This window comes from Cylas formicarius, unplaced genomic scaffold, assembly GCF_029955315.1.
Source record: "Cylas formicarius isolate icCylForm1 unplaced genomic scaffold, icCylForm1.1 PGA_scaffold_1__22_contigs__length_36826433, whole genome shotgun sequence".
NCBI lineage: Eukaryota > Metazoa > Arthropoda > Insecta > Coleoptera > Brentidae > Cylas > Cylas formicarius.
Window position 1 is genome coordinate 36755658 of NW_026844264.1, and position 20626 is coordinate 36776283.

General features: G+C 34.0%; 4 protein-coding genes across 6 annotated transcripts; all 4 read left to right on the forward strand.

Moving 5' to 3' along the window:
* Positions 1–1853: 1853 nt before the first annotated feature.
* Positions 1854–6069, forward strand: LOC132696518 (2-Hydroxyacid oxidase 1). Its single transcript, XM_060661385.1, has 7 exons — positions 1854–2005; positions 3434–3585; positions 3639–3759; positions 3814–3948; positions 5348–5612; positions 5673–5901; positions 5952–6069. The coding sequence occupies exons 1-7, from the start codon at positions 1872–1874 to the stop codon at positions 6017–6019; spliced, it is 1104 nt and encodes a 367-aa protein (XP_060517368.1). The 5' UTR covers positions 1854–1871; the 3' UTR covers positions 6020–6069.
* Positions 6070–6491: 422 nt separating this feature from the next.
* LOC132696352 (elongation factor G, mitochondrial) lies at positions 6492–9241 on the forward strand. Its single transcript, XM_060661125.1, has 4 exons — positions 6492–7192; positions 7314–7937; positions 7996–8705; positions 8797–9241. Exons 1-4 carry the CDS (start codon positions 6603–6605, stop codon positions 9138–9140), a joined length of 2268 nt encoding a protein of 755 aa, XP_060517108.1. The 5' UTR covers positions 6492–6602; the 3' UTR covers positions 9141–9241.
* Positions 9242–9509: 268 nt separating this feature from the next.
* LOC132696491 (mitochondrial coenzyme A transporter SLC25A42) lies at positions 9510–12420 on the forward strand. Of its 2 annotated transcripts, none has more exons than XM_060661345.1 (7): positions 9510–9885; positions 10721–10902; positions 10959–11138; positions 11205–11334; positions 11434–11566; positions 11632–11809; positions 11861–12420. In XM_060661345.1, exons 2-7 carry the CDS (start codon positions 10748–10750, stop codon positions 12012–12014), a joined length of 930 nt encoding a protein of 309 aa, XP_060517328.1. In that variant the 5' UTR covers positions 9510–9885; positions 10721–10747; the 3' UTR covers positions 12015–12420. The 2 variants fall into 2 exon arrangements, with proteins under 2 accessions (XP_060517328.1, XP_060517329.1); XM_060661346.1 differs by having other exon boundaries at positions 10738–10902.
* A 593-nt stretch (positions 12421–13013) lies between these two features.
* Positions 13014–20320, forward strand: LOC132696015 (signal transducer and activator of transcription 5B). Of its 2 annotated transcripts, none has more exons than XM_060660533.1 (15): positions 13014–13152; positions 13304–13443; positions 13547–13723; positions 13858–14026; positions 14079–14160; positions 14219–14325; positions 14375–14553; positions 14635–14844; positions 15052–15394; positions 15686–15814; positions 15872–16128; positions 16184–16308; positions 16368–16523; positions 17839–17989; positions 18976–20320. In XM_060660533.1, exons 2-15 carry the CDS (start codon positions 13310–13312, stop codon positions 19112–19114), a joined length of 2358 nt encoding a protein of 785 aa, XP_060516516.1. In that variant the 5' UTR covers positions 13014–13152; positions 13304–13309; the 3' UTR covers positions 19115–20320. The 2 variants fall into 2 exon arrangements, with proteins under 2 accessions (XP_060516516.1, XP_060516517.1); XM_060660534.1 differs by lacking the exon at positions 18976–20320 and adding an exon at positions 18162–18951.
* Positions 20321–20626: the final 306 nt, after the last annotated feature.

Consider the following 20626-nt stretch of genomic DNA (forward strand, 5'->3'; position numbering starts at 1 on the left):
CAGTTAAAATACAACAAGAGAATGCAAAATTTCATTCCATTCAAAATTTTTTAGGCCATAAAATGCGAAATACACTGAATATTTGGGATGTCCTAATACCAAGATCTCCTCTGCACGTTTTGTTTCCTTTAGCATTTGCACACACGCACATATACGACTACAAATCTGTATTTCTTTCTTTTATTTATATATTTAAAAAATATAATTTCATAATTTCAGAGAAACAAATCTGCCGCGAACCGTTTTTATCGTTAGGTAATACTAATAGTAGGTGAGATACCAAGAGTGCTCAAAAGTTTAAATTTTAAGTTTCGCTTAAGTATGAGTTGTGCAAATGTGAATGGCATTGTATCGTGAAAATATAAAAGCAAAAACACCAAACCCAGAATTTCAACCACACGAGCTTCCAAAAATGATCACCTTGTTTGTATATTGCGCAATGAAAAACTAAAGTTCTGTGCTAAAATGGAGGACCTAGGATATATGAATAAGACGAACATGGATGTAAATGTTGAAGTTTAAAATTTTTATTTATAAATAGGAACAGAATTGACAAGTTTCAAAAACTAATTAATATAAATAAGATAATTACTTATTGATTTCAACTTGCCGCTTTAATTTTGAACACACAAAAACAAACAATGTTCGTTGTGATTAGGTCTGTGTGCGCAAGTGCTATTAGTATATTATGCAACAAGTGCGATAAACGGCATTTGACTTGCGCGGAGCGATTGTTTAATAAACGAGTGAGTTAAAAAGTTTACCGAACGTGTTGCATACTATACCTTTTCCACGACCGTTAGCTTTTGGGAACATTTTTGCAAAACATTGCTTCACTGACACGACCGTCACAACCGACAAATATCGAAATTCGAGACGTAGGAAATATCTCCGAACACATCCGATTGCTCCCAAAGCCGTGCGGTAAAATTCCGGAAATGTACGAAGTGGCTCGGATTCGTAGGAAACGAAACTGACGTGGTAAAGTTACGCTTCCCGCAGGCTAGATTGGTGGGTAATTAGATATTTTACAGACGGGAGTAGAAAAAAAATCTGTATATTCAAAAAATTGTAAAAATCTTAATTATTAGAAAAATATTTTTTCTACTACCTTCTGTAAAATACCTAATTATACACCTGCGTGCGAAAAGTCTGTCGGGTAAAATTCAGACATTTCCGGGAGATTAATGCACTGCTTGTCAATTGTTATCAACGACTTTCGTATTATTAGCACGGTTTTCCGTTATTACAATTTATTTAATTCACATTGTGTGGTGTGTGTTGTATAAAAAAAAATCTTATTCGAAATATTCGAAATTTTTGTAGTTCCACAATAAAGCATTGTCTTTTAATAGGTCTTTATATTTTACTGAAATAGCAATAATATGATATAATATATATAATCTACGTACACATCACATTGTTTATTAATTTCCTTTTGCTTACATACTATTATCTCCATTTGTGCAAAAATGATCTGATTTTTGTCAATGATAAAACATCCTTATAATCGTGTAGAAATGAAGACATTGAATGAAGAAAATTTTGTTGCTCTTTTGTTCATAAGCAAAACTGTTAGAAGTTATTCAGTAACCAAATTAAAAATATGATGCAGCATGCCGTCCATAATAAATACTTGCAAAAATGGCTAAAATTTAAGAGGTTTCGTCAAAAAAGAAAAACGGAAATTTTAAGGGAAAAGTATCGGGCTTTCTTTTCGTTATGCAACCGGCTTAAGAGTCCGCCACTGTGCAATAACAAAAGAATGTTGTTATTGAATTGGTCCTCTATCGCGCAGAATATAACTACATTGATTACTCGTATCAGCGTTATTTATTCAATTTTTGGCGAATTGCGGAGGTTGAGTGAAGATGAGCGATCTCGTTTGCGTGAAAGACTTCGAAGATAGAGCTTTCAAAATACTCCCGAGGAATGCGCTGGATTATTACCGAAGCGGAGCCGGTAGACAAGAAACGCTAGAAAACAACAGAACTGCATTTTCCAAGTGAGTAGTTTTTCGGGAAAATTTTTACAAGTACGCCGTTTAAAATTGCACCAATTACTGCAAAACATTTGATCCATTTTAAAAATTTAATCAATATTTCTTATATAGATTCGATGATACCTCTTACATATTGCACATAATATTTCAAAGAAACTTCGACAGGCTACTGTAATACTTTATACAAAACTTCTGGATTCCTCCTGCGTCGGTTTTTGTTGAGTCGAACTTGGGAATGAAAACCTCTGGCGAAAACAAAACAAATTGGGCGAAATATCCTAGATAAATCACTATTAAATTTTTTTGTGCTGTTGTTTTGGCAACACATCTTTTTTAGTCATTCTTGAATTTTTATTTTTTTATATTTTAAAAATCGCAGCAAGTATGAATTCGGCATTTCACAGCTAAAAATTATCCTATCTACGACCTCTGAGGCCACAGTTAAGTATAAATAATTCGTTTGTTTATACCGCATTACGAAATTGATACGTTTCTTGACGATTTTGGTTGCAACTGATCAAACTGATAACCGTGGACTTGACCTTAACAAAATGTAAACGTCTTACTTCGCCCGTAAATTTCCATGACGTCAGTATAAAAGAAAAATTGAACTTGTCGATTTTTTCAATCATCTAAGTGTATGTCAATTATATATTAATTTTGAAAGGGTTGTGTAAACATTCTTCGGCATATTGCGAAATACAAACAGATACTAGAATAATTATTGTTTCTTTATGTTGTTTTGAAGGACCTATTATTCTAATAGTAGTCAATTTTCTAATTGACTCATTAACATCTTTCTTTGTGCATCACTAATGAAATCTCCTCTTAATGACAGAAGAGTTTCATCATCAAACAAATTAGTCATTACATCATCATCAATCATTCATATTGTAACTAAACTTCTACACTCTGGGAGATGTCATGAGAAAGAAAAAAAAAGATCGATTGCTTGAATTAGTTTGTTTTCTATTAAGCGGACTTTTAGACTAACTTTAAATTCTTGGTATATGATAAAAATTGGTGAATTATATGTATTAATGAAATTTCAAAGAAAACTTTTTTTATACATAGTTCTATGTTTAGGAATAAATATTAATGATTAATATGTACTAGTTTATAATAATTTATAATATATATTTGATTTTGGGTTTTTATACGTAAAAATTGCCTGAAAAACAAAATATTGTGTAAAAACTTCCTCAAATATAATTAAAAGTTGATGGGTGATCCAAGAATCTCACAAAAAATGCGCTCTCTAAAGCAAACCTTCAAAATAACTGTAATTCTGTTTTATGCGTTTTTAATTGCTTCATAAACTTCCTTAACTGATGAGGTAAAAATAAAAAAGCAGAAAGCCTAAACAACAATAATAATAAGTATAATACACATCAAAAACTTTTAACTATAGTTAATTAACGAATATTTTAGATTAAAAATTAGACCGAGATGTCTGCGAAACGTATCGAAAAGAGACGTGTCCACTACTGTCTTTGGAGAAAAGGTGTCCATTCCGGTTGGAATATCGCCCACAGCAATGCAAAGGATGGCCCATCCAGAGGGAGAATGTGCCAATGCTCGAGGTTATAATGCAAATATGTTACCATTTGTTCAAACTTTCGGTAAAATTTAACAGCTGCAGAAGCCATGGGAACCATATTTACGCTAAGCACGATAGCCACCAGCAGTATAGAGGAAGTAGCTGAGGCGGCACCAGGAGCAATCAAGTGGTTCCAACTTTACATTTTTAACGACAGGTATATCGGTTCTCGGTCATGTGCGTCCCAAACTAAATCTACATTTGGTTCTAGAGAAGTCACCCGACAACTGGTTCGAAGAGCAGAAAACGCGGGTTATAAGGCGCTAGTTCTCACTGTGGATACTCCGTTTTTTGGACTTAGGTTGGCTGACATGAGGAATAAGTTTAAATTGCCAACGCATCTGAAGTAAGATATGTTCATATTATTGGTTAAACTTATTTTTCTACTCCCGTCTGCAAAATACCTAATTACACACCGATCTAGCGTGCCGGAAGTGTCACTTTACCACGTCAGTTTCGTTTCCCACGAATCCTAGCCGCTTCGGACATTTCCGGGATTTTACCGCATGTTTTCGGAGATATTTCCAACGCTTTGAATTTTGACGTTTGCCAATTCTGACGGTCATGTCAGTGAATGTATGCGTGTTGTTTTGCGAGAATGTACCCAAAAACTAACGGTCGTAGATTGTATATATCTATATAGAGATTGTATTGATAATAAATTAGGTTCAATGAAATGAAACAAAAGAAATTTCCTTCTCAGTCATTAATAGAATTACTTTGAATGAAAAAAAATTGTATAATTTTTGCTGCTCCACATGAGCTCCAGGTACAAAAATTCTAAATAAGAAAGTTTGGTTATTTTTATTCAATTTAATAATTTTTGGACGGACGTGTCAGAAGATGGGACAGGTTAATGTTTTGTTTTAAAGAAACGGCGTGTAAATTAATTTATATTCTGATTTTTACTCGTAAAGAATAACACAAAACTACAACTTTACGCTATTTTTTGAAGACTGGAAGAAAAGTTTCAGCTTTTTTTGAAGCTAGAAATTGGGTGTATAAATTTGGATACGATTTTTTTTTAGGTAAATAGGTATAGTTTGTACATTGAAGTATTTTTTTAGATGGGGAATTTATCCCAAAAACCTGGAGAAATTAAACATACAGATATTTACATGGTTTTAAGTTTTATTACAGATAAGAAACAAGGCCAAAATCGTTTCATAGATTCACCAATAAAAATCTGATTTGTTTTTTTCTAAAATTATTTTCAATTTTTTGAGCTATTTTTTACTCGCCAATGTATTACAACTAGTATATTACAAGATCATCTTTGAAGATGGTAAACTGTCGAGAAAGCGGTGGAGTACGGATGAATTAGTACTTTAATAGATGCTTTTCCGCAAACATAGAGATTCAAAGGATGCCAACAAAAACAAAACATAAACTTGCACATTTTGCGCTATTTTCTTTCTAAATTGCGATCTCCACACACTTAACTCGTAGGCATATTTTGATATCTATCTAAACTTATTGACAATCTGTCAGCGGCCATGTTGGTTGCTGAATGGCTCAAGATCATTGGATAAAAACGAGATTCGTAGTTGCTTAACAAGTTCCTATATTATCAGCATAGACCGGGTCTCTATATCTCTAGTTTTTTTTTTGTAAAGTCAAACAAAAACTAAGCAAAACTAACGTAGCAAAAATGCCATTTTTTTAGGTTAGTTTTGTGTTGGAGTTGCAAGTAGAAAAATTTATTAAAGAATATCTATTGCAACATAAAATACTAATTTTTACAGATTGGCAAACTTTGAAGGCACAGTTGCGTCTGTGGCAAACAAAAAAAGTGAGACCACTGGCTCCGGATTAAACGACCTCGGAAATCTATTTGACGCGTCTTTGAGCTGGGACGACATCGCCTGGCTTAAAACGATTACGCGCCTTCCTATCGTTCTGAAGGGGATATTAACGGCCGAAGATGCTATGTTAGCGGCCGACCTTGGAGTTGCTGCAGTGTTAGTTTCCAATCACGGTGCGAGACAAGTCGACGGTACTCCCGCCTCAGTAAATTGACTCAAATCGGTATAACGGAAGGTACACTTTTAATGACTGACATATATCTAGATCGAGGCACTTCCGGAAATAGTGAATGCCGCGGGGCATCGGCTGGAAGTTTTTTTGGATGGCGGAATTACTGACGGAACAGATATATTTAAAGCTTTAGCGCTGGGCGCCAAAATGGTCTTTGTCGGTAGACCGGCGCTCTGGGGCTTGGCATGTGGGGGCGCAGACGGAGTCACGAAGATACTAGGTATCTTGAAAACGGAATTTGAGTACGCTTTAGGAATTTCAGGTAAACATATAAACGTTAACATTCTTTTATTAAATGGTTATTTTTTTTAGGATGCTCCACTGTCGCAGACATAAGAAGCAATATGGTGGTACACGAATCGTTTTATTCTAAACTTTGACAAACATGTAAATCGCCTTAAAACTCCTAAATAAATATATTTATTTACAACATGTCTATCTAAATATTTTTCCCCTAAATCTCAGGATTATTTTTAAAATAGATTTATGAAAAGTGGTTGTCAAATAATATTTTTCAGTTATTCGTTTATATACAGTGATCGTCTTACTTCCGGATTTATTCACTTAAAAATGATATTAATAGGAGCCAGCACTATTATAACTATGAAATGATTTATACCATTTCGAATATTTTTATGTATTGGTTGAAATAGTGTCACTGAGGTCAAAAATAATGCAGAAATGCTTGCTTTTCCAAATACAGGGCGTCAAAGTTCTATGAAAAAAATATGTTTCGATCATGAGACATTATTTACTGGAATAAGATTACATTCAGTACCGTACAGTTTGAAGTAAAAGACTAAAAAGCATTCACGGTACTATTCGGTAAATTCCCACAATATCACAACTGCTAAGTAGTCCATGATTCTATACCTAACATAACCTCTACGTATAACCTCTATTTTACGAGTAGATAGGTAGTTGCTTGCTACTTCGTTAAATTTTTAAAAAAAGGTACTTGTCATGGGTTTTCAAATGTTAATGATCAGAAAACATATTCGGTGTCCATTTGGTTCCATTTTTAAAACACTAGAAGCCATTAGCAAACTAAACAAGCCTAATTGCAAATATATGTCCAGTTACAAGAAATACGCCGATCATAAGGACTTAAGCAATATCAGAAATATCGGTATATCGGCACACATTGATTCCGGAAAGACCACTTTGACCGAACGTATTTTGTTTTACACTGGACGGATCGAGGCTATGCATGAGGTGAAAGGAAAAGACAATGTAGGGGCCACTATGGACTCAATGGAACTAGAGAAGCAAAGAGGAATCACAATTCAATCAGCAGCTACCTATACTCTGTGGAAAGATCATAATATAAATATAATTGATACTCCAGGTCATGTTGATTTTACCGTTGAAGTGGAAAGAGCATTGAGAGTGTTGGACGGAGCTGTGTTAGTTTTATGTGCTGTAGGGGGGGTTCAAAGTCAATCTCTAACAGTAAATAGGCAAATGAAAAGGTACAATGTACCATGTATTGCTTTTATAAATAAATTAGATAGGATGGGAGCTAGTCCTACAAGAGTACTTTCTCAAATGAGGTAAGAATGGCGCCAGATTAGTGAATCTATTCATTGTCAACATTGTGAAAAATAAATACAAGTAATAGTTAATGATAAACCACATTTAAAAATGTATGTTGTCTAAAAATTTACATTTTAGATCAAAAATGAACCATAATGCAGCATTTATTCAACTACCAATAGGTCTTGAAGGTGACTGTTCTGGCTTGGTAGATATAATATCCCAAAAAGCAATTTATTTTGATGGTCAATTTGGGGAAATGGTGCGCTATGATGAAATCCCAAAAGATATGCAAGTTGAAACAAACGAACGAAGACATGAGTTAATAGAGCACCTTTCAAATGTTGATGAGCATATGGGAGAAATGTATTTAGAAGAAAAATCTATTTCTGAACAAGACATTAAAGCGGCAATCCGCAGAACTTGCTTGAAAAAAACTTTTACTCCTGTTATGTTAGGGACTGCATTAAAAAATAAAGGAGTTCAGCCGCTTTTGGATGCAGTGTTGGATTATTTGCCAAATCCTGGGGAAGTGACGAATTATGCATTCAAAAAAATGAGCAAAGGAGAGGAACCTCAAAAAATTTTACTGGATCCCAAAAGAAGTAACGATAAGCCCTTTGTATCTTTAGCTTTCAAACTAGAGGCTGGACGCTTTGGTCAGCTGACTTACATGAGGTGTTATCAAGGAATGCTGAAGAAGGGGGACACAATTTACAATGCGCGCACACAAAGAAAAGTTAGGATTGCCAGATTGGTCAGGTAAAACAAATTTGACGCCTTGCTTGATTTTTATGCAACCATTAGGTTAATATTGCAGGCTGCATTCAAACACAATGGAAGATGTCAGTGAGGTATATGCCGGAGATATATTTGCCGTGTTTGGAGTCGATTGTGCTAGTGGTGACACGTTTGTGACAGATCTCAGTGAGGAAATATCCCTTGAATCAATTTTCGTGCCAGAGCCGGTGGTATCCATGGCCATCAACCCTGTAAACAATAAAGATCGAGACAATTTCTCAAAAGCTATAGCCAGGTTTACCAAAGAAGATCCCACATTTCACTTTCAATTCGATTCCGATAATAAAGAGACAATAGTATCTGGGATGGGAGAGCTACACCTGGAAATCTACGCTCAGAGGATGGAGAGAGAGTACAGTTGCCCTGTGGTTTTGGGTAAACCGAAAGTCGCGTTTAGGGAGACATTGGTAAGCCCTTGTGAGTTTGACTACCTGCATAAGAAGCAGTCTGGTGGTCAAGGCCAATACGCCAGAGTCACGGGAATTTTAGAACCTCTACCTCCACATAAAAATACCATACTCGAATTTGTTGATGAAACTGTGGGCACAAATGTACCCAAACCATTTGTGCCTGGAATTCGGAAGGGCTATTTAGCAATGGCCGAAAAGGGATTGCTGGCAGGCCAGAAATTGTCCGGTTTGAAATTTAGATTGATAGACGGTGCACATCACATTGTTGATTCTAGCGAACTGGCGTTCTTTTTGGCTGCCCAGGGAGCTATAAAAGAAGGTGAGCAATGAAATTGTGTCTGGACTATTTTCAGCATTATGTATTATGCATATATAATTAAATAGCTATTTAAAGCAATGTTTATTTTTAGTATTTGAGAATGGGGTTTGGCAAATTCTAGAACCTGTTATGTCAGTAGAAGTTACTGCACCTGATGAGTTCCAAGGAACCGTTATGACACAGTTGAATAAACGCAATGGTATAATAACAGGAGTAGAGGGAACAGAAGGATGGTTCACACTATATGCAGAAGTACCTTTAAATGAAATGTTTGGTTATGTCGGAGAGTTGCGTTCCAGTACTCAAGGCAAAGGGGAGTACAGCATGGAATATAGCCGGTACACCCCCTGCCTACCCGAAGTACAGGAAAAACTCATTCTGGAATACCAAAAAGCAACGGGGCAGATTCCAGAACAAAAAAAGAAACGAAATTAATAAAATAAATACCAATTGAATTGTATATTTATTGTATAATAGTCTTAATTATTTTAACTTGTGATATTGTTTCAATAAAGATTTTTTTTCAAAATATCAAAACATAAAAAGATAAATCTATGTTTCCCTTCGTCCCTTGTCTTTTTTATTGAAAATCATAGGTATACAACTACCAATATAAGCTGGATACAAATTTTGTTGGTACAATTGAATTTGATAAATTTATACCAGAGATTTAAAACGGGTTCCCATCATCGCAGAACATGTCAAAATAATCTACTTTTTACAAGGAATCATCAGCCAAATGCTGTTTTTCCAGATCATAGGGGCCCACAGAATTAAGAAGAAGACGTGCATTTGACGGCTATACTCACGAATGTTTTCATTTTTTGTTGAAATATGATTTAATTTTTTCGAAAGACTGAAGGTCAATTACTACTTTATCGTGTTACAATAAGTCCCGCGTATTATGCTGTTTATTGATAGAAGTAGCGCCGTTTTTCATCGCTCGAATAAGCGGGGTTACATAATTTTTCTGTGACTGCATTGTAAATCCTGAATCGATCTACTTGCGTAACGGAAACGTTTTTAAAAATAGTTGCAAATAAGTTTCAATAGCCTCCATGTCCAGGACGTTAAATTTAGAATGCAACTTCAGAAAGTTTTGCGTGTGGCGCCTATGAGATTTGAATGTGCCGTGGGACTGTGGTTGTTTTAAATTAAATGGGACAAAATATTCCACATAGTAAGTGCTAGTTAATAGTAGGATGGTTTTTCTCAATTCACTGCATAAAAAACACATTGCCATAATTAAAAAGATATAATACGTCTATTTAAATACGCACACACAGCAAGGCAAACCTGTGCGTGGTTTTATTGTCTTGTTTTCGAATATGGCGATGATAAAAAAGGCCTATTTTAAAGCTGATATTAGAAAATACCTGGTACTTGCTCTTTATCGACCTTTTTTTCATTTAATAATACCATTAACATGAAATCAGTGTTTTTATTTTTTTTTAGGTTTTCTATTTTACTAACGAAAAGACGAACAAAATAAAAAATAAACGACTGGAAAAATTATTTAAATATTCTTTCTCCCACACATTGAATGTAATGTTCAAAAATACAATATTTCCCACTCGCATCTTTGTGATGTTAGGTATACATATTTTTTTCAAATTTTACCATTTCTGTATTTATTATCTGCCTCTTATATAATTTTTATCAATGTATTTATTAAGAATCAATTATTTGGCTTCCCTTGATTATTATAGTTCCCCATTTTGAGCAAAGAATAAATGCGGGAGTAAGTAATATCACGAAATTGCTTGGTATTTGCACCATGTATTTTTCTTTTACAAATAAACATGTTTAGTTATTGTAGAAATTTTATTTATGTTATTGGAATTTTTGACAAATATATTTAAAAAGCTGAATAAGTTTATCTAAAAGTGTACTTTGATCTTGAAGCGCACTTGTTTGTATTATGGTTTTTCTTTCTAATTTTCCAAATATAGTCCTGAATATATTTTGCCCATATTCGGATCATCTAATTGTTAACGAATGTTTTACTTATGCAGATATATTCTCTTGTCAGCCGCGTAAAAATGGTGAAAGCCAGAAAAAATAAAGACCCTCATTTGGAACGTTTATCGAATACAGAAATTGTAATCACTGCCCTCACATCCGGCGCAATAGCAGGGGGTATAGCGAAAACTACTATTGCACCATTGGACAGAACAAAAATAAATTTCCAGATAAGGTATCCGCTACATATACTTAAATAAATAGTTATATCTAAAAAGCGTTCTTTTTTAGTCATAGGACATACTCGACTAGAAAAGCTTTTAAATTTCTATTAGAAACTTTGAGGAAGGAAGGTTTTTTTGCATTATGGAGGGGAAACAGTGCCACAATGGCGCGTATAGTGCCCTATGCAGCTATTCAATTCACTGCGCACGAACAGTGGAAAAGGATATTAAAAGTGGACCAGAACGGGTAATAAAATAAATTGAATATTAACTAGAAGAATCTATATAAGATATAACTCAATAAAAATTTTAGCAGTCCGCAAAAACTCTTTTTGGCTGGTTGCCTAACTGGAGTGACCGCGCAATCTCTTACTTACCCTTTAGATATGGCACGCGCGCGGATGGCTGTGACTCATAAAAGCGAATATGCCACTCTAAGGCGGGTAAATATTACAGTTTTTTTGTCTCAAAGCGCTAATATTTACGTTTTAGTGACACTGTTGACAGAACGCATTTTCATTTACTTGTTGCATTCCTTATAGGTGTTCCAAAAAATATACTCTTTTGAAGGATTCCGGGGATATTATCGTGGATTTATACCTACTATAGTCGGGGTGATTCCTTATGCAGGAGTTTCTTTTTTTACTTATGACTCACTGAAAAGATTTTATAGAGGTACAACTCTTTACTGATTGCTCTGGGTCTCTTATGCGATTAGTATAGATTTTCCTTTTTTCTAGAGCATGTGGACAGTAGCAGCTTTACAATAAATCCCATAGCCTCATTGGGGTTTGGGGCCGTCGCCGGCATGCTCGGTCAAACAAGCAGTTATCCCTTTGATATTGTTAGAAGAAGGATACAGACGGGAACAGTGGAAAAGTATCCGAATATGATAAAGACAATACAATATGTTTATAAGTGAGTATATAATTTTTTGTGGTTGTCCAAAAACTTATTTTATGATTGCAGTACTGAAGGTATCATTAAAGGTTTCTACAAGGGATTGTCTATGAATTGGATAAAGGGACCTATTGCAGTGGGAATCAGTTACGCAGCCAACGATAATATTAGAGACAGTTTGCGGGCGTTTTTGGTGAAGTACAGAACCCATACGCTGATGTAATTAACATGTTAAATGCGCTATGCACAATATGTACCGAGTGTTCATTTTTGATCTTTACTTATAAATACAGAAAATTAAACATATGATTTTTAATGTATTAACAGAAGTAACAAAAGTTGCTGTATCAACAGCTATATTTTTTTCTTTTTATATATATAAAATAGGTTATATTTTCTGTGGATCTATATAGATTTTCTAATTATATTCTTTGAGCAGAGTGATATGATTGTTATTATAGAAAATAGTTGTGATTATGAACATAATAAACGAACCTAGGATATTAGTAAGCCTGAATGGATGGAAGGAAAACGTGTTACTGAAAGATATATTTATTATTTTATATGTTGTACTTTGTATAGATAAATTTCCACTGTGTTTTAAGCATTTACCAGATGTGCTGTGCGATTGCTCAATTATATAATTTTATTTTAGTTAATAAAAATTATTGTCTATGTGATTTTGTTATTAGCTTCCAAAAATCGGATCTGCCTGTCCCATAGTTAAGTTCGAAAAAAAAAACTGATATTGCTGACGCACATGCGCATATTTGAGTTCACGTTTGAAATTGATGAAAGGTAAAATGATCGTTAACTCTTTAATGTTAATGGTTTAATTGACATTTTAAATTAGTGTTAATGTTAACTAAAGGTTGAAAATTGTACATTTGTTTAATTCAAAACCTGGTTGTTTTCCTTACCAAACTCTTTTACTAAAATACTTTTATAACACATTAAACTTTCACGAAAAATTGACCATAGATAAAAGGCAATAAAGCAGTATTTCACCCAAAATGAATTCTATTTAAAGACTTTGCCTCAAACTTATTCTCTTCGAACGTGTTATTGCATAGAACTACAGAACTGAAGTATCACAGAACGTGAACATTAATAAAATTGGTATGTTAATGTAATGCGATAGGCAACAAGTATCAACTATCACTGGGCCATATCTCACGAGATTTAATTTTCCGTAACCATTTCATTTTCTGCAGTAGAAAAAAAAATGGCTGTTGTATAGTGATAAGAGCTGCGAACTTACGAAAAGATGTATTGTGCATCTGTATCTTGTATTTTTTAGAAAATATCAATAGAACCACAGGAATATCGTTTTGTCATTTAATTTTGTCGTAGTGTAACAAGTAAGTGAAATTATATTTGAAATTGCCCTTGGAAGCCACCGCGCCAGTGACCTTGACTGCCGATTTGTTGATTTTTCATTTGAAAGCAAATTTTAATTGGCTTTTACGTCAAAATCATTTGTAATTTTAACACGTCCCTTACAAATTGTAGGATAAGATGGCTTTATGGGCTAAGGCGCAGCAATTGCCGGCGGATAGCCCACATTTGCAACAAATCAGGGCTATTTACGGAGATCATTTCCCTATAGAAGTCAGGCACTATCTGGCGCAGTCTATAGAAGACAAGTTCTGGTATGTTTTTTTTTGTTTTGACTCAGTGTTTATTGTTCTGTCATTTGTAATATCCCTTTTTGTAAGTTATTCCATTTGTCTGATCTTTATTGTTTCTGTTCAGGTCAGAGATTGATCATGTGCCAGATAATCCTCATTATGAACAGTATGTTGCGAATTTGGTAAATGGTTTCATACAAGAAATAGAAAGCAAAGCTGAGGTGGTCTCAGATTCAACAGAGTTTTTTTTGACAAAACTCAAGCTGGCTGAAACTGCCAAAATGTTTAAACTGAGGTATAGGTGAGTAGAACTCAAATTTTAGGGTTATAAGTTTTTCATCTTTCTGTAAAAGTAATATTTAGGAAAAAATAATGTTGAAACAATAAAATGTTTTAATTAGTGTTTTTTAAACCAGATATTTCAATTTCTTCTAGTTCGAACCCCATGCAGCTGTTTAATTATATTCGCCAGTGTTTGGCTATGGAGATTAAATTCTTGCAACAGTCAGGTGCTGAGTTTCTGGGTGGAGGTCCGGCATTGGCAATATCACATACTGCTGCTGAAGTTCTAAATAGATTAGACATGTTAAGGCGCAATACTCAAGTGTGTAGTTTACTAATTGCATTACCTATTAAAGTAATTAATTACTTTACAGCATACGTCTGAAACAACAAGAAAATTGGAACAAGACCAGGAAGCTTTTGCTTTGCAATATCATGAGTGCACAAAATTAAATGGTTGGTTATTTATTCTATTTTTAGATTTTATTTAAAGTAAATCTACTATTTCATTTAGCAAACATAAATTCAATGAACCAAGGCCAGCAAACACCCCAAACTCAGATGACTCTTCAATCATATGTGAAAAGAAAGGACATGCTGGAGGCAGAGTTGAATCGAAAGGTATCTGTGTCTCAGAACTTGTTGTTGTGTATTGTCCAATGATTTTTAGGTTGCTCACTTGATGGAAATCCGATTGGCTCTAACAGAAAAATTGAAAGAAAATTACCAACTCTTGAACACTTTACAGACTCATATACTAGATGAAGAGTTAATCAGATGGAAAAGAGACCAACAGTTAGCCGGTAATGGGGTGCCTTTTACCAGCAATTTAGATCAGATACAGGACTGGTATGTGGCCGATGGTTTTTTGTTCTTTTTTTTTTTTTTCAAAAGGAACTTAGTTCGGTTGTAATTTGGTTTTGTCTATAGGTGCGAAAGTTTGGCGGAAATCATGTGGCTGAATAGGCAGCAAATCAAGGAGGTTGAAAGATTAAAGTTGAAACTTCCTTTGGACCCACCTGGTGTAGTTGATGTATTACCACAGCTGCTGGCTGAAATCACTCAACTACTGTCAACCTTAGTAACCACAACTTTTATCATAGAGAAACAACCTCCTCAAGTGATGAAGACCAATACCAGGTGATTGTCCGTTATTTATTTAGTCCTTTTATTTTTTACAAAGCACCGAATATTGCAAAATGCTTAGTAATATATTTAAAAAAAAACTGTGTTAAAGAGTTAAGTAAGTCAAATGTATTACCTTTTATTGCTTTTATTTGTTCTTTTTTTTTTAATTTTAAATTTTTAATTATTGATGTAGAAGATAATTATCGGTAATTGTTCCAGATTTACCGCTACAGTTCGTCTCTTGGTGGGTGGTAAATTAAATGTTCACATGTCTCCACCTCAAGTCAAAGTAACGATAATTTCCGAATCCCAAGCAAACATGCTGCTCAAAAACGACAACAAGCTGATAAAGGGCGGCGAGAGCTCAGGGGAGATATTAAACAACACTGGTACTATGGAATACCAGCAGACCACAAGGCAATTGTCGGTCAGTTTCAGGAACATGCAGCTGAAGAAGATAAAAAGGGCCGAAAAGAAAGGCACCGAGAGTGTCATGGACGAGAAGTTTTCTTTATTTTTTCAATCGCAGTTCAGTATTGGTGGTGGAGAACTTATGTTTCAGGTGACTGCATTTCTTTAACACCATTTACATTAAGGGCTAAAGTAGATCCGTCTTTTTTTTAAGTAGAGCTATTTTAACAAGAAATATTAACATTGAGCAAAGTTAAACGAGAAACCAGAATATTAATTATATTCTCTCCCCTCAGAAAATTATAAAATTTATGGTTTAATTGTTTAAATAGTGAACTTTTCCAGCTATTTCTAAAAAGTTCTACAATTATTCAGTTTTTATTTTTTTAAATAATAAGTTATCAATATTGTCATCTTAACATGTTTGTAAATATTGTTTTAGGTATGGACACTGAGTTTACCGGTGGTTGTTATAGTCCACGGTAACCAAGAGCCCCATGCGTGGGCAACAGTGACATGGGACAATGCGTTCAGCGAACCAGAAAGATGTCCTTTTGCAGTACCAGATAAAGTAAGCTTTTTTTTTTTAATGATGACTTCCAGTGTGAATATCCTGAATTTAACCAAGGTGCCGTGGAGTAAAATGAAAGAAACCCTCTCGCAAAAGTTCAAGTGGGCGACCGGTCGCGGACTGACGGAAGATAACCTTAGATTTCTAGCAGAAAAGGCTTTCAGGGGCAACTACAACGAATCCACCAACTGCATGTTAAGCTGGGCCCAGTTTTGTAAAGAACCTCTCAGCGAACGGAACTTTACATTCTGGGAATGGTTCTTTGCCATAATGAAGCTGACCAGGGAGCATTTGAGAGGACCGTGGGTTGACGGGTAGGTGGAATGGTACCTTCGATGACTGAAGTTTCATATAAAAATGTCGTTTTAGTGCAATTATGGGTTTCATTCGGAAAAGACAAGCGGAAGACATGTTGGCTTCCAGACCTGCTGGAACTTTCTTGTTACGGTTTTCCGATAGCGAGCTGGGCGGAATAACTATTGCATGGGTATCAGGTAAACGTTGGTTGTCTTTCTACGCTAGTAGCGTTCTGATTGTGGATATTTTTCCTTAGAAACCCAAGAGGTGTTTAGTCTTCAACCATTTACTTCGAAAGATTTCCAAATCCGTTCACTCGCGGATCGGATTTCCGATCTGAACCACTTGGTGACCCTTTACCCTGATATCGCCAAAGAAGTGCACTTTCAGAAGTACTACACACCATATCAAGGTGAGAAAAGTTTTTTTTAAGTTTGTGATTTATTTTATGGTTCTGGTTTTATTTCCATTCCCTTATAACTATTTAAAAAATTATAAGTAAAGATATGTTCAACTTAAACACACAGATTATAAAAACATTAAAAATTGAACTGAAACTTTTACTAACAAAAATAAGAGACTTTTGTATACAAAAAGGTGTTTATCTAGATTGCCTTAAAGTGTGTAAAATTATGACCATATGTGAAAAGGGCATTAAAAGTGACTTAAATAACCATAGACCTATTAGGCCATTAATTACAAATCAACTTTATGATTTCAAAAAATAATAACATATTGTCACATTTCCATTTAGGCTTTACAAAATCTAAGTCAACAGTTAAAGGTTGAAGTGCCCAAAAAAAAATTAAGAAGTTGCTGAAAAAACCTAACTTTATGTCTTAGTCGGTATTGGCTTTTTTTTTTGTTCACCAAACAAGCTTTTGTGTTTATATTTACTTAAGTGTTTTCATATTTAAAACAACAACCTCATTATATAAATGTAACTTATTCTAAATATCTAGAGGATAGATTGAATAATTATTAGTCTAAAAAAAACACAATAAAAACAATATTAAGCAAACTATTTACAAATCTTCTGGATTCCCCAGCGTTGGTTGTTAAAAACTAGCTAAAACTTGCTATAAAGGTGCCATATTTGTAAATAGTATTACAGTAGACTGGAAAAAATTTCCAAAAATTAGTTTGTATAAAAAAACGCATAGGTAATAATGCAATGCATAATGTCTTACAATCATGTAATATCCGTGTTAATGAAGATGAACCCTGAATTTCTCAGACTAGACAAATCTGGGTATCACATCAACTTTTGCTTTAATTAAGTTTCCAAATAATATTAAAAACAAAAACGATAATGTTTTTAATTAATAAAATTTTCTGTACTGTAACAGATTTCTGAAAGAGTGAAATAAAGTATAATGATTTTTGTGTATTTTAAAAATTTAAGTGTGCTGAAAGAGACCAATGGGTGATGATAGCTTTAATTTAATTAAAAAATTATGATCTGTGATAAAATTACTTTTTATTTGGAAATGCTAATACAGTTTTGTCTTGTGTATCTGTAAGTGGAGTAGGCTAGCCTTAGGCCGTAGCAGGCCTGTTGTGCTTTCCCCTGATTTATCTTTTCCTTATATCACTTTACATCGGGCCGACCCACTGTACTGGATTGGTAGGTACAGGTATATTTATTTAATTCGGTTGAGAGTTTTTATTTTCGTTTTCTTTTATTTTTATCTAGCTGATATTAGTTGACACGTGTTTTTAAATAGATAATCCACCGCCAATCAATGGGTATGTTCGACCAGTGCTCGTGACACAGGTGCCAGGCTTCGCAGGAAACTCTTTCAACAACACACCGCAGCATACATTTTTGCAATCGCCCGATCCATCCAGGGATACCCCCTCCGTTTGCAGTACTACGTGAGTATTTTTCACAGAACATTTTTTCCCAATATAGTTTTTTTTAATTTGCATTTTGCCAAATGCTAGCACAATCGAATTTTTTTCTCAAAAAAAAATATGGATTCTTGAAATGAGCTAAATGTCGGAGGCGGTGTGATTTGCGGTTAATTAACTTTCCCTGTATCTCCAGTTTCCAGGGGATGCTCGATCTTTAAGAGAAACGCGGAGCATTTTAATAACGTGGGATCGCCAGAAGTATTTTTTTTTTAAATTATCGAAACAAATGCTTTATACGAATAGTGATACTATATTTAGTTTAAGGTTTTTTTTAAGGTTGTATTTCTAATCAATGTGCCTATTTATAATTTTATATGTAAATCAGTAGTTTGATTAAAAAATATATTTTTATTGCTTCATTAATGTATCCGTTTTTCTACAATTGTTGCTACCTAAAAAGTGACTAACCCATTAAGCGCTATGAGGAAAGCTTAACTTTTGATAAAAGTAACATTAATTTGACACAAACATACTGCAGAACAGACATAACCAGACACACTTGCAACATTTTTGTGTTTTTTTTTGTTTCCTCGCTTTAGATTGTTTTTAACAATCGTGTTACCCGCCAAAGACTCAACAATTTATTATTATTTCTAGCACACGCATTCTCGGCAGCTTTTTTTAAATTTAATTTACATTTTTCTTCCAATTTTGCACTTGTGAATTTTTATTGTTATGCCTGTCTGCAGGGTGAGCTATAACATCAGCAAATAACTGGTTTCGGCGTCTCGTTATCTAAAAAGTGTGATGCAAAAAAATTCTGTTTTTAGTCTAAATCCCAAATTTTCCCTTTGTCGTGGTTAGGTTAGATTTACGAAAAATACAATTCCACACTCGTATAAAATTGTTGGGTTTACCTGGCAGACTTTAAACTATCATATAAAATTTTTTTTTAACAAAAAGTCTTTGTTGCGGTGTAGTGATGTCTGGTTATGTATTTTGTGCAGTTACCCCTCATCGGTAGCCACCACTGTAACAGCGCCTGGTTTCCATATGGACTACAACTTTGAACTGGACGACTCGAATTATCCAAGCTTCGACTTGGGCCTGGGAGACCTGATGCCCAATAGCTACAACAAGCAATAGGCTTTGCTTAATAAGAACTATTTTCATATTGCCATAATGAGAGGATGGAGTGTTGGAGGCTTTTATGCCTCTCTAAGACATTTTGATCGGCTTTTAATTTTTGCTATCAATCAATAGGGAATGTGATAAATTTGAGGCTAAGGTAAGGTGTTGCCATAAATCTATATTCTTTTAAGTTAGGATTGGTAAATCAATCACTTGCTCAAAGTAGCAGCCATTATATGTCAAAATGACATATTTCAAGTAATTCTTGAATGCCGATTACTGTCTTAAAATTTGTTAATAGTATAAATGGAAAGTATTTTGATCAGACATCTACTGAAAAATAAAATGCAATAATTGCATAAATGCCTGTTCTGTCTCTGTTTTATAGAATGTTATGTTGTATTTGCTATCGTTTTTATAGCATTTTGAAACATTTATGACCTTTCTTCCGCTGTTTCTATCTTTTTTGAATTCTTATTTTAACATACAACACGCTGTAGCGCGAAAAGATGTTAAACTTAAATTCTTATATTATTTTCGTCCATTTTGCCTTCAAATAATTAAAGTGGTAATTAGTTTACTGTCGCAAAGTGTACAAAATAATTCAAACCTTGGGACTAAATTGTTCTTTTTTTTTTTTGAAAACTTCTAGGACTCTTAAACAGCTAGGTTACCCCTTTATTTGATAATTACGATATGCTGTTCGTCCTTGTAGGGTACATGTAGGTTCAAGAGTGCGAGTACAAATTTTTGTTCATGCTATACATTATTACATACTGTTAAAGTTTTTGTAGAGTTTAGTTTTGTGCAATCATCTTGACTATTTTTGTATATACTTATACTGTATTATTATGGTGCTTTATTAATATTTTATGTGGCATATTTTTATAACGTATACCAAGGGTTTTGTAAGTTATAAAAATTTACCCTTTGTGTCAGTGTTTTCTTGTATTGTGCTAGTTTCAAAACGTCGCAGAATACATAAAGAGTAAATTTTTATAATTATATATGTGATAAAAGAGTCGACAGATGTTCATATCAATATTTCAATATGTATTTTCTGGACACCAGTATGCACAGTTGTTAAGTAAATTTTTTTAGACAATTGTTTAAATCATATATATAGAAGTGAAATGTTGTAACAATGAAATTCAATTAAATGTTTATACACCTGCATTGAATAAATAATAAAATATTCATTACCCAACTAAATTTTCCGATTGAGTGGACCCTTGCCTTCTATGTAAGCTAAGTTATTAATAATTTAATTGGCTATAGGAAAAAGCACTTTGCAACTTTTTGCAGATCATTTCAGATTAAATTGTGTAGGCCAGGTAAAAATTTCATTTACTATAAATTTTATCAACACAACAGTAAATATACGATTTTAAAAACTAACTAAAATTCTTGGCTCTTAATATACTTCCGTAATCTTTCACGTCCGATATCGTAATTAATGAGTATTTTTTCGGCCCGTCGTCGAAGTCCTGTGTAGTAACGCTCGGTCGGACGGCGGACTGAGCGGGT

Bases quoted from the DNA above. Each gene is read 5' to 3' on its own strand.
- LOC132696491 (XM_060661345.1), top strand. From the start codon at position 10,748: ATGGTGAAAGCCAGAAAAAATAAAGACCCTCATTTGGAACGTTTATCG. The intron at 11,335-11,433 runs GTAAATATTACA...CATTCCTTATAG, and splicing joins AATATGCCACTCTAAGGCGG to GTGTTCCAAAAAATATACTC. The intron at 11,567-11,631 runs GTACAACTCTTT...CCTTTTTTCTAG, and splicing joins ACTGAAAAGATTTTATAGAG to AGCATGTGGACAGTAGCAGC.
- LOC132696518 (XM_060661385.1), top strand. From the start codon at position 1,872: ATGAGCGATCTCGTTTGCGTGAAAGACTTCGAAGATAGAGCTTTCAAA. The intron at 3,586-3,638 runs GTTATAATGCAA...AAAATTTAACAG, and splicing joins AGAATGTGCCAATGCTCGAG to CTGCAGAAGCCATGGGAACC. The intron at 3,949-5,347 runs GTAAGATATGTT...TAATTTTTACAG, and splicing joins AAATTGCCAACGCATCTGAA to ATTGGCAAACTTTGAAGGCA.
- LOC132696015 (XM_060660533.1), top strand. From the start codon at position 13,310: ATGGCTTTATGGGCTAAGGCGCAGCAATTGCCGGCGGATAGCCCACAT. The intron at 14,326-14,374 runs GTATCTGTGTCT...AATGATTTTTAG, and splicing joins AGGCAGAGTTGAATCGAAAG to GTTGCTCACTTGATGGAAAT. The intron at 17,990-18,975 runs GTGAGTATTTTT...TATTTTGTGCAG, and splicing joins CCCTCCGTTTGCAGTACTAC to TTACCCCTCATCGGTAGCCA.
- LOC132696352 (XM_060661125.1), top strand. From the start codon at position 6,603: ATGGGTTTTCAAATGTTAATGATCAGAAAACATATTCGGTGTCCATTT. The intron at 7,193-7,313 runs GTAAGAATGGCG...TTTACATTTTAG, and splicing joins AGAGTACTTTCTCAAATGAG to ATCAAAAATGAACCATAATG. The intron at 7,938-7,995 runs GTAAAACAAATT...TTAATATTGCAG, and splicing joins AGGATTGCCAGATTGGTCAG to GCTGCATTCAAACACAATGG.